At 41.4% G+C, this 15522-nt stretch overlaps 1 protein-coding gene and 1 long non-coding RNA gene across 2 annotated transcripts in view; one reads left to right on the top strand and one right to left on the bottom strand.

The window, feature by feature from the left end:
* LOC137545979 (uncharacterized) overlaps positions 1-15522 on the top strand; it is a 113681-nt gene that overhangs the window by 10688 nt on the left and 87471 nt on the right. The gene's annotated exons all lie outside the window — the stretch shown is intronic.
* Positions 972-6115, bottom strand: PCDH20 (protocadherin 20). The gene is made up of 2 exons (XM_068267834.1): positions 5401-6115; positions 972-4908 (listed from the first exon to the last, which is right to left on the bottom strand). Exons 1-2 carry the CDS (start codon positions 5542-5544, stop codon positions 2272-2274), a joined length of 2781 nt encoding a protein of 926 aa, XP_068123935.1. The 5' UTR covers positions 5545-6115; the 3' UTR covers positions 972-2271.

The following is a 15522-nucleotide window of genomic DNA, read 5'->3' on the forward strand; positions in this document are numbered from 1 at the left end:
CAGGGAAACACTGGGTATGCTAATAGCACAATGCACCCTGTATAGTTGCCATAAGTAACTTAAATTGCTTTGTTCCACCTGCACATGGCAATCTTATCAATATTGAGTGAATTTGGCCCAGTGTCTGAAAGAAACATCCTAGTAAACTTTAAAGTACTACCTAGAGTCATGGTGGCTACACTTGAAGTACCATCAGTACGGGCCCTTTAGCCATGGGGGTCCACATGGGGTAGGGGGTGTAAATGTGGTGCTGGGGAGCTTTTAAAGTTATGTTGGGTGGCCCATAATTTCTAGTTATGCCGTGGACTCTATGCAATGTGCAAAAATTGTGATAGTGGAAGTTTTCTGCATCTTTGTAATTCACCACCATTAAAGGACAATTTAAGTGAGAGGGATATGGAGGCTGCCATATTGATTTTCTTTTAAATGTGAACAGTTGCCTGACGGTCCTGCTGATCTTTCATGCATCAGTAGTGTTGGAATCACACACTTGAAACAAGCATGCTGCAAATCCAGTCAGACTTCAAACATCTGATATGCATGCTTGTTCAGGGTGTATGGCTAAAAGTATTAGAGGCAAAGGATCAGCAGGACAGACAGGCAATTTGCATGGTTTAAAAAAAAAGAAAAATATGGCAGCCTCCATATCCCTCTCACTTCAGGCGTCCTTTAAAGTGGCAGTTTACATTATTCTCATTAGAAAGTCTGTGAAGATAAAGTGCCCTCTTGTGGCTGCCTGCAGTAAAGTTGTTACTATTTTACTGCAGGTATTCCTACTGAGGGTGGTGAAATTTGTTCATACTCTTGTGCAACTCTTAATTAATGTGTCATGTAAAAATGTAATTTAGGGTTCCTAGTCTGACTGTTATTATTAAAGCTACTATTAGATAACAAATCTGCGCAAGTATCACTCAAAATGATTCATATAAAATTTAATGAAAATATATAACTTTAATTTAAAGACATATAAACACTTTTGGTACAGTACAGACATGATGCTGAATTTCCACTTGTTTCCCTTTTTATCCGGGGAACAAGAAACAGTTGCCTTTTTGCCAGCTATTTACAATGAAACATCACGTGGACACAGTGAATACAATTAATGTCTGGAAAATGGATTGAGGCCAGTTCAGTGTTAAACACAGCCAAATCAATAATACTCATCACTCAAAGTGATCATGGCTAAAATACAATGTCCGTGGATTCTAACAATTAACATCCCCTAGCAAATAAACATTACACCACTCCATGAAAAAAGTATTGCTAGTTCTGCTGCCTTACACAGGATCATAGTGTGGAAAATGTGTCACAGTTCGTAAAGTTGTTTGAATCTATCCAAGCAGAGCCAAAAAACAAATACCACGTCTTAGCTAAATACAAAGAATAAATAAGTGAGGAAAAAAAATGTCATCATGTTACAGATCTCCAAGCCTGGAAAATAATATCATTACCTGGGGGAAAATAAAAACAATTTGAATAAAACTGGCTCACTGCAGCTTGTACAAAATGACAGGGTGTGAAATATTGTATGGTTAATATAAAAAGGGAAAATAGACAAGGATTGGGTGCTGTGATTGTCAAATACATGCTTGCACCAGCCATTACAGACTATCCCAATGCAATTTGTGATTTGCAGCTCATCACATATGCAACATATTCAGTGGCTAGCAATAAATCTCTGTTCCCATATAGCCAGGAGAAAAATAACAACATATATTTACAGTATAATTGCATCATCTGTAGCATTAAAATAAATTGCACTTTAAAAATATGCTCCCTTTTGATCTGGAGATATAACAATATACATTCAGGCAACAAAACATGTCACTTTTTCCTTTATTAAAAGCATAGGAGGGTTTTAGTTATGCAAGTGAAATTAAATGTTAAAATATACCTTATAGCAATCTGACTGCTGATGGTTTTGGGCCCTCTGCTGGCTAACACTTTTATCAAAACGTACTATAAAAAGAAAGAGCTCTACCTTGTACTAGGTGCTGTGATCATACCTCTATCAAACAAAATACGTAGAATAAGGGTTACCAAATAGCTAATGACTTACTTGGTAGCAGTGCTTTACTTAACGCATACAAAAATATTTACATGTTTCGTAAGAAATGTTGCTTTAATTAAAAAAGCTGTAAAATAGTTATTTACATATATATTACTATAAATTAGTGGTCCTTCATGATAAACCATTGTCAACACATTGTGTTAATTTTAATTTTCCATCCTCCAACATATGTCAGATTGGTTCTCGAAAAAAAAGAATAATTATATATTAGAAATTTCAATTGGCTTTTTATCAAGTATGTGGAAGTCTAGTTTGCCATTAAGTGGAATCTGCACTTCCAGATTTTCGGTAATTCTGTGAGCCTTTTTGCCTCTCCTCAAGCAGATATACATTGCCATGAGAGTGACTAAGATGACTGATCCCAAGCAGAAAATGGATAGGGTGACCAGTGTGGGGACACAGGAGTCTGCCTCCATCTTTTTATGTGTAGGCTCAAATGCTATTTGTGGTTCTTTTTCTTCTATGTTTATATCAGGGTCCTTCTTAAGTAAACTTTCTATGTAACTTTCATTGCTCACAGTGTCATTAACAAACAGATTAACCATAACTGTGGAGAAAAGTGGCTCTGGATAACCATGGTCACTGACTTTTACTAACAACCTGTATAAACCATAGTCATTCCTCATGAGGGATTCTTCTAAAGTTATGTTTCCTGTTTTGGGGTCTATCTTAAAAGACTCTGGCCTGGGTCCCCTCCTTCCTATGATGCTGTAAGCAATAACAGCGTTCATCCCTGTGTCTTTATCCACAGCATATACTTCAGTCACAGGGGAACCAGGCAGAGTTGAAGGCAGGACAAGAAGATAGGACATGTTGGACTGGGGGAATAACACCACTGGTGGGTTATCATTCACATCCAGAAGCAGTATGGTAATTTTAGCTGTAGAAGACAAGGTGGGGTCACCACCATCAGTAGCTTCGACCCACAGAGTATAAGAACTCTGTTGTTCTCTGTCCAGAGATACCTTTGCTCTCAGGAGTCCTTTTCCAGTGTCGATGACAAAAATGTCACTTCCATTCACTATAGAAAGGGCAACCCACCCATTCTGTCCAGAGTCAGCATCTGTGACGCTTATTACTCCAATTTCACCAAAGCCTGGAAAGTTCTCAGGAACAAAAAAACTGAAATCTTTGCTGATGAAACGAGGGCTGTTGTCATTTTTGTCCAGCACAGTAATATGAACAGTTGCTACTGACTCTCTTGGAGGTTTGCCAGAGTCCCTTGCTTTAACAGTGAACCTGTATTTCTCTTTCTCCTCTCGGTCAAGCATTGTGGAAACTGTAAGAATTCCTGTTTGTTTGTCTAGAGAAAAATAAGAAGGTGCATCGGTTCCCAAATAATAGGAAACCTGTCCTCTTTCCCCACTGTCAACATCTGTAGCGTATAATTTGGCCAGAAAAGCATTGACCGGGTTATTTTCTTCAATAGTCACTTCTATTGTAGACTGTGTAAACACAGGAGCGTTGTCATTCTCATCCAGGATCTGAACTTGTAATGATTTTTTTACTTGCGCCCCATACATACTTAATGCAACCACTGCTATGTTATACACTCTCTTTGCCTCGTAATCTAGAGCAGTTATGGTTTCAAGCAAATATTCATTTGTGTAGGGTTTGTATGCAATCAAACGAAAGGGCCCTTCCCCCTCTAAGTGACAGTTCACTTTGTACTTGCCATCAGGATCTTTTATGGTAAAAAAGGCAATTGGGGAATTAACAGGTTCCAGTTCTTTCAAATATACAATACCATTCTCTTCATTGGCGATATAGCGGGGAATAATTTCAGGGGGGCGAAATGTTACCTTGACAATAGAAATAATGACCATTATGACTGCTGGGATACATCCTGGGCCATTGGCTAGTACAGTCAATTTATGCTGATGAACAGAACTGCTGTCTATTTTTTTGGCAAGTTTTATTACTCCTGTGGTTTCATTCATGTCAAAAAGTTCTTTTGATGACTGAGGGACCCGTTCACTGAAAGCATATGTTATTAGGGCATTGTTCCCCGAATCCTTGTCCTCAGCTTGTACTGATGTTACCTTCACACCAACGCTGGCATTCCCAGCAAGTGTCACATTAATCAGTGACTCATTGAACTGTGGACAGTTGTCATTGACATCACTAATGAGGATGGTAAGGGTAGCAGATCCCACAAGGGGCGGACTTCCTCCATCTTCAGCAATTATAATAGTTTTATATTCAGATTTCACCTCTCTGTCCAGGGACCCCATAATAATTAGGTAAGGTGTCCTCTCCCCACTCTCATTTTCTTCTACATCTAAGGTAAACACTCCATAGTAGTCCACTAACCTGTAGGTCTGGACCCCATTCATTCCTCCATCAGGGTCATAGGCTGGATGTTCTATAACCTGCCTTGTGTTAACAGGAGCATTCTCCGGGACAGAAATATAAATCTGTGCCACCGGGAACACAGGAGCATTGTCATTCACATCAACAATAGCAATCTTTACTTTGATAAGCCGGAAATATTCCTGTGGCAAAATGATGATATCAAGAAGAAGGATACAATCCTGAATCTCAGAGTTCTGTGGACATAGGACTTCTCTATCCAACTCCTGTGCGGATGTGTACAGCTCCCCCGTGCTGTTATCAAGTATCACATATTTTCCACTAAGCCCTTTAGATGCCAGACTGAATGAAAGAGGGGGGTCAGTAAGGAGTCCAAGCTGCAGATCATGCACAATGTTTCCAATGAGAATCCCCTTGGGTAATCCTTCGTGCAATGTGTATAGCAATTCCGAAGCAGCGCTGTAACTTGCTAAGCTGAGACTGGGTGCAGCGTAGAGGATAATGACATACAGGAAGAAGTGATGCTGTCAAATAAAACCAAATAAGCATTTAATACACAATTATCCCATTTCTTGGCATTCTAGCATTAAAATGTAATATGTACTTATCTGATCATACATGTTATTCTTACTATAAGAGAAATATATACATGCCTATTGTTTATAAGGAAATTCTATATTTTAGGCTTAAATATAATAAGGCTTAATTCTATACTTTCGGCATAAACAGCTATAAAACATACACATATTATTTCTGCATTACACAGGAGGTAATTCAGCCAAGCTCCCAAATCCCAAATCAAGCTAATCAGTTTTCTTTTTATACTGTCACAGGATGAGTTCCTTTAAAATGTCATTTTATTTTTAACTGTGCAGAACTGTCACACTGCTGAATACATTTCAAACTTCGCATGATTAGACACTTCAGCATTTTAAAGATTTTGCATGCATAGCTTAAATATAAGGCTACTAGTTGCCTCAGCGCTTCTGCTGTAAAGAAACTAGCAGATCACCTACCTGGTTACTGGTAATCCTGGTCCTGGTTGGAACGGCTTGCTGCCCCATAGCCAGGTTAAAAGGCTTTAGAAGCCAGCTCTGTCCTGTGTGCTGTGTGATCCTTTCATTCCCTTGGTAGTTCAGTCCCAGGGAAACTGCAGTCATTTAGTTCCTGGTGTTAAAGATACAGACACTCCCTCTCTGCTCATGCAAATCTCTGAGCAGCCTCAGCCAATAGCCACAGATGCATCAATTAACAAAGGACATAAATGGGATGGACTGCTGCTAGCAAGTGACTGAGCGTCAATAGAAAGCTTTTAGAAGGTGGCCAAAGCATTCCCACAAACTTTAGATAGAGCTAAGCAATGATGAAAAAAATAGCACTTTGGCAAATTCCTGATTAAAAGTGACAGAAATGACTTCACAGCAAGTTGGGAACCATGTGTTGCATGCAGCCTATGCGCAGAATAGAATCAGACTAGCTGGTATTTGGAGGAATGAGTCTCACCTGCTGATTGCAAGGCAGCGTATCAGAGACTGAATGATCTGCTAGTGAGGCTGCAGGCACAGAGCATCCTCCCACTCACAGTATGCTGACTTGTGTGGCCATTCCACATGTCATTCCTGCCTTCCTCTGCTATTGCCATGGCTTGGATGGAAGGGGTGCCTCTCCCCGGATGCTGTTAGTTGAAATGTTCTGTTAGGACGTGAGAGCAGATTGATCACATTTTCTGCTATGTGTGCTGGCTTGTAAATGGATTCCGTGCAGCACGCAGCTGTGGAAACTGTGCTTAACTATGGAAGCGCTGAGCTGAAATAGCTGGCCTGGCACCTGCTGGCTGCTGGCTCAATGCAGGACCTGCATAACTCATTCAGATGCCAGTATCTATCACACTGAGGGGGGCAGGGCTCTTATCATTGTGAAAAGCTGACCGTTGTGCATGTAATGTGCAAATTTATGCTGCAAGATGTTTCTTTTCTTACTAATCTGAAAATGTGAATAAAGTGCTGCGTATTGTAGCAGAAGTGCAACATTCACAATTTGCTTCCAAAGTATAATAGGTGTGAAACATGGAGCATTTTTTTCACATGCGTTTGTTTTCTTATGCATTTTTTTTTGCATGTGTTTTTTTTTTCAGAGTAGCTAATGAATGAAGCAAGTAGTCTGGGCAGCGCAAAGACAGCAATGTTGATTGCAGCTAATTTGTTTTGATAAATATTGAATATCGTTTTTAGGCAGTGTGGATATCAGTGGAAAGATTTTTTTTGGCGGCGAATGCGGCACTGATATTGGCCGTGCATGAAAAAAAAAAGGACACCGTGAAAAAAGGGCTTGGCTGGATAACGAAATGGTGCCGGTGGATAACGAAATCTGATAACGATAAACATCATTGTCAAACTTGGTTAACGATAAATACAGTTGAAAAAATGGGAAATAATAACAAAAAGATATTAACGTTTAAAAATCGTTATGTAATTCAACAATGTAGCTTAACCCAACCCTACTCTCACACAGATACCTCCCCTGGTGGTGCCTAAAACTAACCACTCCCCTGGTGGCTCCTAACCCTAACCACCCCCCTGGTGGCTCCTAACCCTAACCACCCCCCTGGTGGTGCCTAACCCTAACCACCTCCCCGATGTTGCCTAAAACTAACCGTCGCCTGGGTGGTGCCTAATCCTAACCACTCACCCTGGTGGTGCCTAACCCTAACCACTCCTTCTGCAGAAATACCCTTTTACACATAGAAACGATAATATCTTTGATAACGTAAAATCTGTATATACAAAAAAAATAATGATAAAATTATAATGTTGCAAGCTTCTAAAACAATAGCAAACTTCAAAAACTTTTGTGTTCTAATGTTGTTAACAATATTTATCCCGGCACCCTTTTTTCACCATATTAATGATAATTGCATTAGAGTCTATGGTGGCGCCATTTTCGTCCACCCTCAGCCGGCACCCTTTTTTCCTGCTACCAATATTGGCAAGCGTTGCGGGGGTGTGGTGTGTCAGTTAGGGTTGAGCACTGATAAAAGGAGGGTTCAAGTGAGAATCGGGTTAGGCTTAGCGATAGTAAAATATTGGTAAAAATTTCCAATATTTTACGATCGTATTACCCATTGACCAATCGTAGAATATCAGTAATTTTACTGATATTCTGCTAGCGACTATGCCCTGCATCCAAATAACCATGGCACCTTTTTTAAATGTACCTGTTAATGAAAATTAATGGGAGGAATTTTCATGCAATGTGTACATTTATGGTGTAAAATGCGTTTTTCTGTTCATCCAAAAATGCGAACATAAATTTGCAGTTTTTTAAATAGAATTTTGATTTTCCATTGACTTTCATTGTGTGAGACAAAAGCGTTTCAGAAGATTTGCAATTCGCACACAATTTTTAAAGTAAATGAGAATTTATTATTTTTTTTAAAGCCAGATACTTACCTAAGGAGAGGTAAGACTCTGGGTCCTATAGAGACTCCCCTCTCCTCTCCCGGTGCACTCCTTGCGGCAGCAGCTCCTCCGTTTGAATTCCCCTGTGGCGGGGGACTTCGGAGGTCTTCGGGAGCCGAGTCCTTCTGAAGACAGGAGGCTCCAGTCACGACCATTCTGCGCAAGTGAAACGCGCTCTCTATGTAACTTTCTAGCTGCTGCTGAAGAGTTACGTAGAGAGCGCACTTCCTCTTACAAAGACTGGTTGTGACTGGCCGAAATAACGGGATATGATACCGGAGCTTCAGGCAGCAGAGGACGGCAGCGTGGGAGCAATCCGTGCGCATGAGGTTGGAGGAAGCCCCAGGTATGTATAAAACTTTTATTATTTTTCATCTCTGGTACACTTTAGGATTCCTGAGAATTTTGGCGTTTCAGCTTTGTTGCTATGATTCAGCAATAACCTTTTTATGCTATCAAAGTGATACCCTTTTTTTTTTTTTTCAAGACTATCTAGGCTTTCTTAAGGTAATATTTGTTTTGAAGATTTATTTAATTTAATAGGCATTTCATAGGGAAAAATAAGCGTAAATGCGTAAATGCATAAAATACTTTTTCCCCCCATTTTTCACCCTCTATACCTTTCACATTACAAGTGCCACAGTTATAAAACACCTCAAAATATATTATTTGGAAATCATTCATCAACTGCCTCCAATCTTTGTGCACTTTTCACCTTTTCCCTCATATCAGGATACTGTATTACTTATGGTTACACTCCTATCACTTGGACTTTGGAAGTGAGAAGGTATTACTATTCAAGGCTAAGGGCCTCATCAACATTTTGCTGTAGAGGTGTGATGTGCTGCAGCTCCTGATAAAGTGGTTGGCTTGTCCACGCCACATGTGGAGCATTGGTGCTCCTGCCATTATCACTGACCTCTGCAGCCTGGCTCACACTGACCCTGGTCTAGTTACTATACAGTGTTATTTTTACCATTGTGCACAGACTTCTACATTTTTGCATCTGTTGTACACTAGTGGTTTTTAAGTTTTGTGAGCATCCCTCTTAATTGAATCCCTTTCATTCCTCAACCAGTCTTGGCTTTCTATGTTGGGTCACATATTGCTCCTCTTTCCTTACTTTCTCACTTTAGTACTCAGAGCAGCATACAGACAGTGGACTTGATTCACTATACCGCGATATCCCATATCACGGGCGCGCTATCGTTTTAGTGTGCGTTTTCACGCACAATCCCGCAATTGCATGTGGAAACGCAAAAGCGCATGCAAAAACCGCTAGCACAGCCAGGATATGAGTTATCACGGGTTAGTGAATCAAGCCCAGTGTAAGGACAGTGTAAGGTTATTTTTTTCCTTAAAGCGGGATTGTCACCATAAAAAGCAAATTTCTACAGAAACTGGTCTGAGTCTCTTGAGTGATAAAGATTATAGCTTATCATGTATTCCAAACTTTAAAAAACAAAATGTCTGCAGTTATGGTTTGGAGTTATTACATTAAAATTCTGCACTGGCCCTTTAAATCGCCATCGCCAAACTGGTGAACACTGGGGGCTCTTTGTATCTATAATATATTCCTCTTGTTCTTCATTTCCCCTCCTTCTAAATTCAAACTTGTTGGGGATTGGTTAACCCACCCTCCCCTCCCGTGCCTCCCCACCCACATCTCTCCTCTTACCTAAATGTCAGTCCCTGCCACCGTGGGAAGAGGAACTGTGAGAGAGCGGCAGCCACCAGAGGGAAGCCTGCACAGCCGCCGGGAGAAGAGGAGCCCCATTGCCACTGGAGGAAGAGGACACTTGTACTCACCGCCGCTGCCATGCTGCAGCATTGGCCAGAAGGATTCATTTCACATTTCTATCAGGGAGCCAGTATAGTGTTCTTCCACCCTAGAGGTGTTGAAGGTCATTGTTTTCAGTTTTAAATGGTTTTAACTTTTGTACTATACTAGTCAATGTTTAATAAATATTTTTCTTAATGATTATACACACAAATGATAATGCAGTCAATACTTGGGGACCTCTTCTCTGGTTGCTTGCAAATACTCCTTTTGTCCTTAGGCTTTGCTTACCAATATTTATTGCATTTGCAGAATTGTAATTCGTTGTTCATCAACATTTTGCTGCAAGACCCTGTGGTTTTTAGTTATACCGCTTTTCTAAGTCTCTGTGTTAGTTCTTACACATAAAGCGCAGTTAAGTCCGATACATGAACTTTATTTACAGCTGCTGACACCCAAATTCATTTATATACATTATTTAGATATATTTACTTATACCCTGTATATTTGTATTTACCCATTAATCTTGATATTGTGGCATTGCAACATGAAAAGCGATACACAATACTTTGTGACGACCCTTTATATAATCATTACTCCCTGCTACTTTGATTGGGTTGTGACAAAACACTATGAACTGAAATACATCTGAAAGACCAAGCAGCACTGAGGCAACTGCAAAGAAGCTTGTTTTTTGTGTGTGCATGTAGTGTATAGGTATCCATACATCTAGACCAGGCAAGGGCAAACTTGGCCCTCCAGCTGTTACTGAACTACAAGTCCCACAATGCATTTGCCTTTATGAGTCATGACTGTGGCTGTCAGACTCCTGCAATGCATTGAGGGACTTGTAGTTCTGTAACTGCTGGAGGGCCAAGTTTGCCCATGCCTGATCTAGACCCATCAAGAGACAGATCTCTCTCTCTCATCTAATCTAATCAGAGAGAGATCTGTTGGCTGCCATAAATCGCTGGCTGATTACCAATCCATATCAGCATGGAATCTCTCAGGAATCGGCCTTGTGATGGTACATTGCCGCCCCTATGTTTTATGTTTTATGTCCCCACGTATCTGTGACATCATCCATACATGTCCTAGTACTTCTTCATTTGCCACGTGTCTGCTGGTGTTATACTCACATTTAAATAATGGAGTAGCAGTCGCGCTAGTGAAGTAGCATAGTTGCATTACAAACACATCGCACGGCACTTCAAAGGATCATGGGTGACCTAAGAGTGCACGCTACGCTGACAGGACCATGCGTAGCGTGCGCTCATTAAAATTAACTTGCGCTGATGAGCGCAATAACATTTAGTGAATCAACCCCTTTAATTGTGTGATGTGATGTGTCCAAATAGCTTACCATAGCACATCACACCGGGCCATTGCATGCAGGTTTGTCCCAATGGAAGATAGCGTTGCCAGGGAAATCTGTATGCCCCTGCACCCAAGTGATGTCATAGACGTCTGACATCTAAGTCATGTACACGCTTCCAGACAGGAAGTGCATCACGCAACTTCGCCGGGATGTGCATGCGCATTGCACCGCTATCCCAACAATCTATAAAGATTGTTGCTGTGCCATTGACTCCAATGCAATCATGCGTTTCCATCGCATTGTGTCATACCTGGTTTACTGTGGCCAATGCAGCGGTGGGGAAGAATGACGCAAGACCCAGTGAGAGAGGGGCTTTCATTTAGTCTGAATGAAATGCTCTTATGTATAGCAATACGAATGAGCAATGTTATTTAAATAGGCAAGCATTTTGTTCTCTGGAGTATTATGAAGAAATGCTAAACATGTTAATCATTTTGTGAAGTGTTAACATTCAGTCATCTTTTTGCTTTGTAATGGACTGCTTTGATTGAGGTTACAAGTTTGCCTTGTGATACATTTGAGTATCAATTTGCTGAGTGCTTTAAAGGTGTGTTCTTACTGATTGGAAGTGTATGTGACTGTAGACAAACTGATCTGAGGAGTAAATAAAGCCTAGAGGCTTCTAAAAGAGAGACACTTATTTTGCAAAAATGTAGTGTATGTACAGGACGTCGTTTAGTGATTCAGCAGAACAAGTGCATTCTGTTTGCACTTATCCCACCTGCCTGAAGCCACTCACATGTGCACTCTACCATTGTCACCCTTATGACCAAGCAATGATTATTAAAGAGAACCAGAGAGGAAGAACATAAGAGATTTATACATACCTGGGGCTTCCTCCAGCCCCATCAGCCTGGATCGCTCCCACGCCGCCTTTCTCCGCTGCCTCTGTCTGCAGGTACAGGGTCTTGTAATTTCGGCCAGTTGACGCAAGCGCAGTGCGCTCCCCCTGTACTGCGCAGGCGCAAGAGCCGGAGGGAGCCCCTGCGCATGCGGAAAACTGGTCGCATCCAGACGGGACTCGGTACCGGGGATAGATGCAGCGGAGGACGGCAGCGTGGGAGCAAGCCATGCGGATGGGGCTAGGGGAAGCCCCTGCTATGTATAAAATCTTTTTTCATTTTTTAGGCAGTCCTCGTCTCTGGTTCCCTTTAAGGGCTACAGAGCTCTGGTGTGTCTATGCTTCTTAACCTCTTTTGGACAAGCGTAGTTGAAATCTACACCCTGTTTATGTCCACCTAAACATGCCAGGGGATAGATTTCAACTTCCACATTCTGTATGGAACTACCCTCTCCCGCCGCTGCAGCTCACTTGCCCTGCTGTGCTATCGGTATGACAGCAGAGTGCCATGAGTTGGTCAGGAGCCAATTCCATTGTGATCAATGTGAGCCAATCCATGCGGTGTTATGTTAGTAAGCCTGGTTTGTGTACCAGCAGTCTCTGGTCCTTAAAGCAGAAGGATCAATCATACTATGCCAGGGAAAAAAACACATATATGATTAGAGAAATACTTGATCTACTTACAAAAAATATGTATTGTACTGTCCTTGTTTTGATTTCAGTGAATTTTATATAGTAAATGGCAGGGGACATGTCTTTTCCCCATAGTCTGAAGCTAAATTCTGATGTCATTTCCTCCTTTAAGGTTTTTTTTTTTTTTTTTTGCTGTATCATCTCTGGCTTGCTTGTGAACACATGTGAGCACAGGATCATGTTGCAGCCTAATCCTGTCACACTGAAGTGTGCTCAGACCAATCAGTGAGAAGAAGGAAAGTAGGAGGGGAGATGACAAGCTTATGCCACGGCAATGACAGATAATAGAGCCAGGCTTACAGCAGAAAGATTTCTGAATAGATTGGAGTGCTTGCTACACAGGGTAAGATTCCTGGCAGCATTACAAACACATTGCAGTGTTTAAATGAAATTTGGTTTTGTGTCTGGCAATCCTTCTTTAAAAGTCCAGAGGCTGCTGATGCTGAAGTGGTTAAAGAGACAAAAATTATATAAAAAACAAACAAACAACAACAAGAAAAAAAGCTGCTTACCTAAGGATAGGGAAGCCTCTGGATCCTAATGAGGCTTTCCACATTGTCTTCTGGTCCCATGTTGCTGCTCATTGACCCTCCAACTGATCAGGGCTGCACTCTTTTTCTGGCACGAGCGCAATCATGCTTGCGCAGTAAGGCAGAGCCGCTCGTGCAAGAGTAGCTCTGGCTTACTGTGCATGTGCAGCCTTACTCGAGCAGACACTGTACAGCCGTACTCATACTTGAAGAGAAGTGCAACCCCGATCAGATTACCGACATTTATAATGAGCATTTACTTATATGGATTTGCTGTATAAATATGTTGTCATTGTATTTTTATTTATTTTTTGCTATTTTTGCAATAGTGCCCCATATGGGATGGCCTACTTGTATGTTATTTTTAGTAACATTGCCCAAGATTGCCCACAGATTGTCACTATCATGGGATGTGGCGAACATCAAATTTTCGGTTTGTGAATTTTTGCAAACAGGCTTTTCGCAGCGGGCTCCATAGACTTAAATGGCAGGTGAACGGCCACCAAATTTAGCGGTTGATAGCAAAGCCCCCTTACATGCTAGAAACACCAACAAGAGAAAAAACAATTCAAAAAGACCTTATAATTTTTGAGAAAATCAATTTTAAAGTTCTCGTGCAGAGTGTGTGGGAAATGTTTCCATGGCCGTCGATTTTAGTGATTAACTAACAAAGCCCCCTTATATGGTAGAGACACCCAATTTTCAGGGTATGTGGAGGAGGGTAGTGGGTACAAAAGAAAATTAAAAAAGACCTTTTAGTTTGTGAGATAATCAGTTTTAAAGCTCTCCTTCTGAATGTGGGAAAAGTTTTAATGGCCGCCGACTATCAGTTAATAGCAAAGCCCCCTTACATGCTAGAAACACCACATTTGTGGGGTATGTGGGGGAGAACAGTGGGTGCAAAATAAAAAAACATTTCAAAAAGACCTTTTAGTTTTTGATGACAGATAATGGGCCTGATTCACAAAGCGGTGCTAACAGTTAGCACGCTGGTGAAAAGCCCTTTATCACACCTAAACTCAGTTTAGGCATGATAAGTTTAGGTGTGATAAGTTTAGGCATGATAAGTTTAGCTGTGATAAGTTTAGGCATGATAAGTTTAAGCACCAACTGCGTTAGCACCGCAGTGCACAGCTGATCAAAAGTTTTGCGCTAGCAAAGTCTGGTGCACTTTGCATAGAGTTTAATGGCGCTGCTTTGCGTGCGGGACTTTGCACGCTATCTACACTTATCTAAACTTAGCATGCCTAAACTTATCACACCTAAACTTATCACACCTAAACTTATCACGCCTAAACTGGCTTTTCCCCAGCGTGGTGCAATGGTTATCACGCCTAAAGTCTCTAACTGGGTTAGCACCGCTTTGTGAATCGAGCTCCATGTATTAACATGTATATAAATGGTATATAAATGTTTTTTTTTAATGTTCGAGTGTGGGAAATTAAAAACGTGGGGTGACGTGGGGTCCCCCCTTCCGAGCCACTTTAACCCCTTGTCCTCCATGCAGGCTGGGATAGCCGGAATGCGGATTCTCGGCCGCATGAGTGCAGCCCTGATGTTCCAGAGGATCCTGGGCAGTACTGATGGGCCAAACATCAAATTTTAGGTTTGCAAACTTTGAATGCGAATCTCTGCAAAAGTTTGCAAATCTGCAAATCATCATAGACTTCAATGGGCAGGCAAATTCTAAAACCTACAGGGACTGTTTCTGGCCACAAAAGTGAGGAAAGAGTTGTTTTAAGGAGCCTAACACCAGGACTGTGGCATGCCGGAGGGGAATCCATGGCAAAAGTCCCACCAAAAATTACGTAGTTGACGCAGAGTTGTGTTTTAATCTCTGAATGGCAGAAATCACAGTACATTCCTATATTAAAGTGCTTTAAAACCTCCGGCATGCGTACATGGCGATAAGGTAGTGTAGGTATGCGTACATGGCGATAAGGTAGTGTAGGTTCACACTGACAGATGAAATGCTGCATTTAACGCACCGCAAACAACCGCAAAGAGCTATAGTGATAATGTCAGGTGAGCAGCAAATCATTGTTTTTTACTAGTTGACACCTCCAGGACATAAATGTTAGTCCTCTCAGCAGCAGTCTTTGTGTAGTGGCCGTCGGGCTTGTGCGCATGTTCGTGGGAGTTCAGGCGATCTTTCCAGCCTCTATGGTCGGGCTGAGGTATATCATTGACAGTTAAGTGACCAAAAAAACAAACACTAATTCTGCACTGAGGCCTTATATAGGGGGCAGTAGTGGATATAAGATGCCAGTAGTGGTGGTGAAGGATTATTGGGTTATGGTCGGTGCACTACTAGGACCAGCAGACCTGTCTCCATCAGCTAGCTTGTGCACTGGACACAGAACAGCAATACAAAAGCAAGAAAAACAATATAGTAGCATAAGAAAGGCTTAGCTGTTCAGGACAATGTAGTAGCAGCAGCAAGAATCTGCACTGAGGA

Source organism: Hyperolius riggenbachi, chromosome 2 (genome assembly GCF_040937935.1).
Source record: "Hyperolius riggenbachi isolate aHypRig1 chromosome 2, aHypRig1.pri, whole genome shotgun sequence".
Taxonomy (NCBI): domain Eukaryota; kingdom Metazoa; phylum Chordata; class Amphibia; order Anura; family Hyperoliidae; genus Hyperolius; species Hyperolius riggenbachi.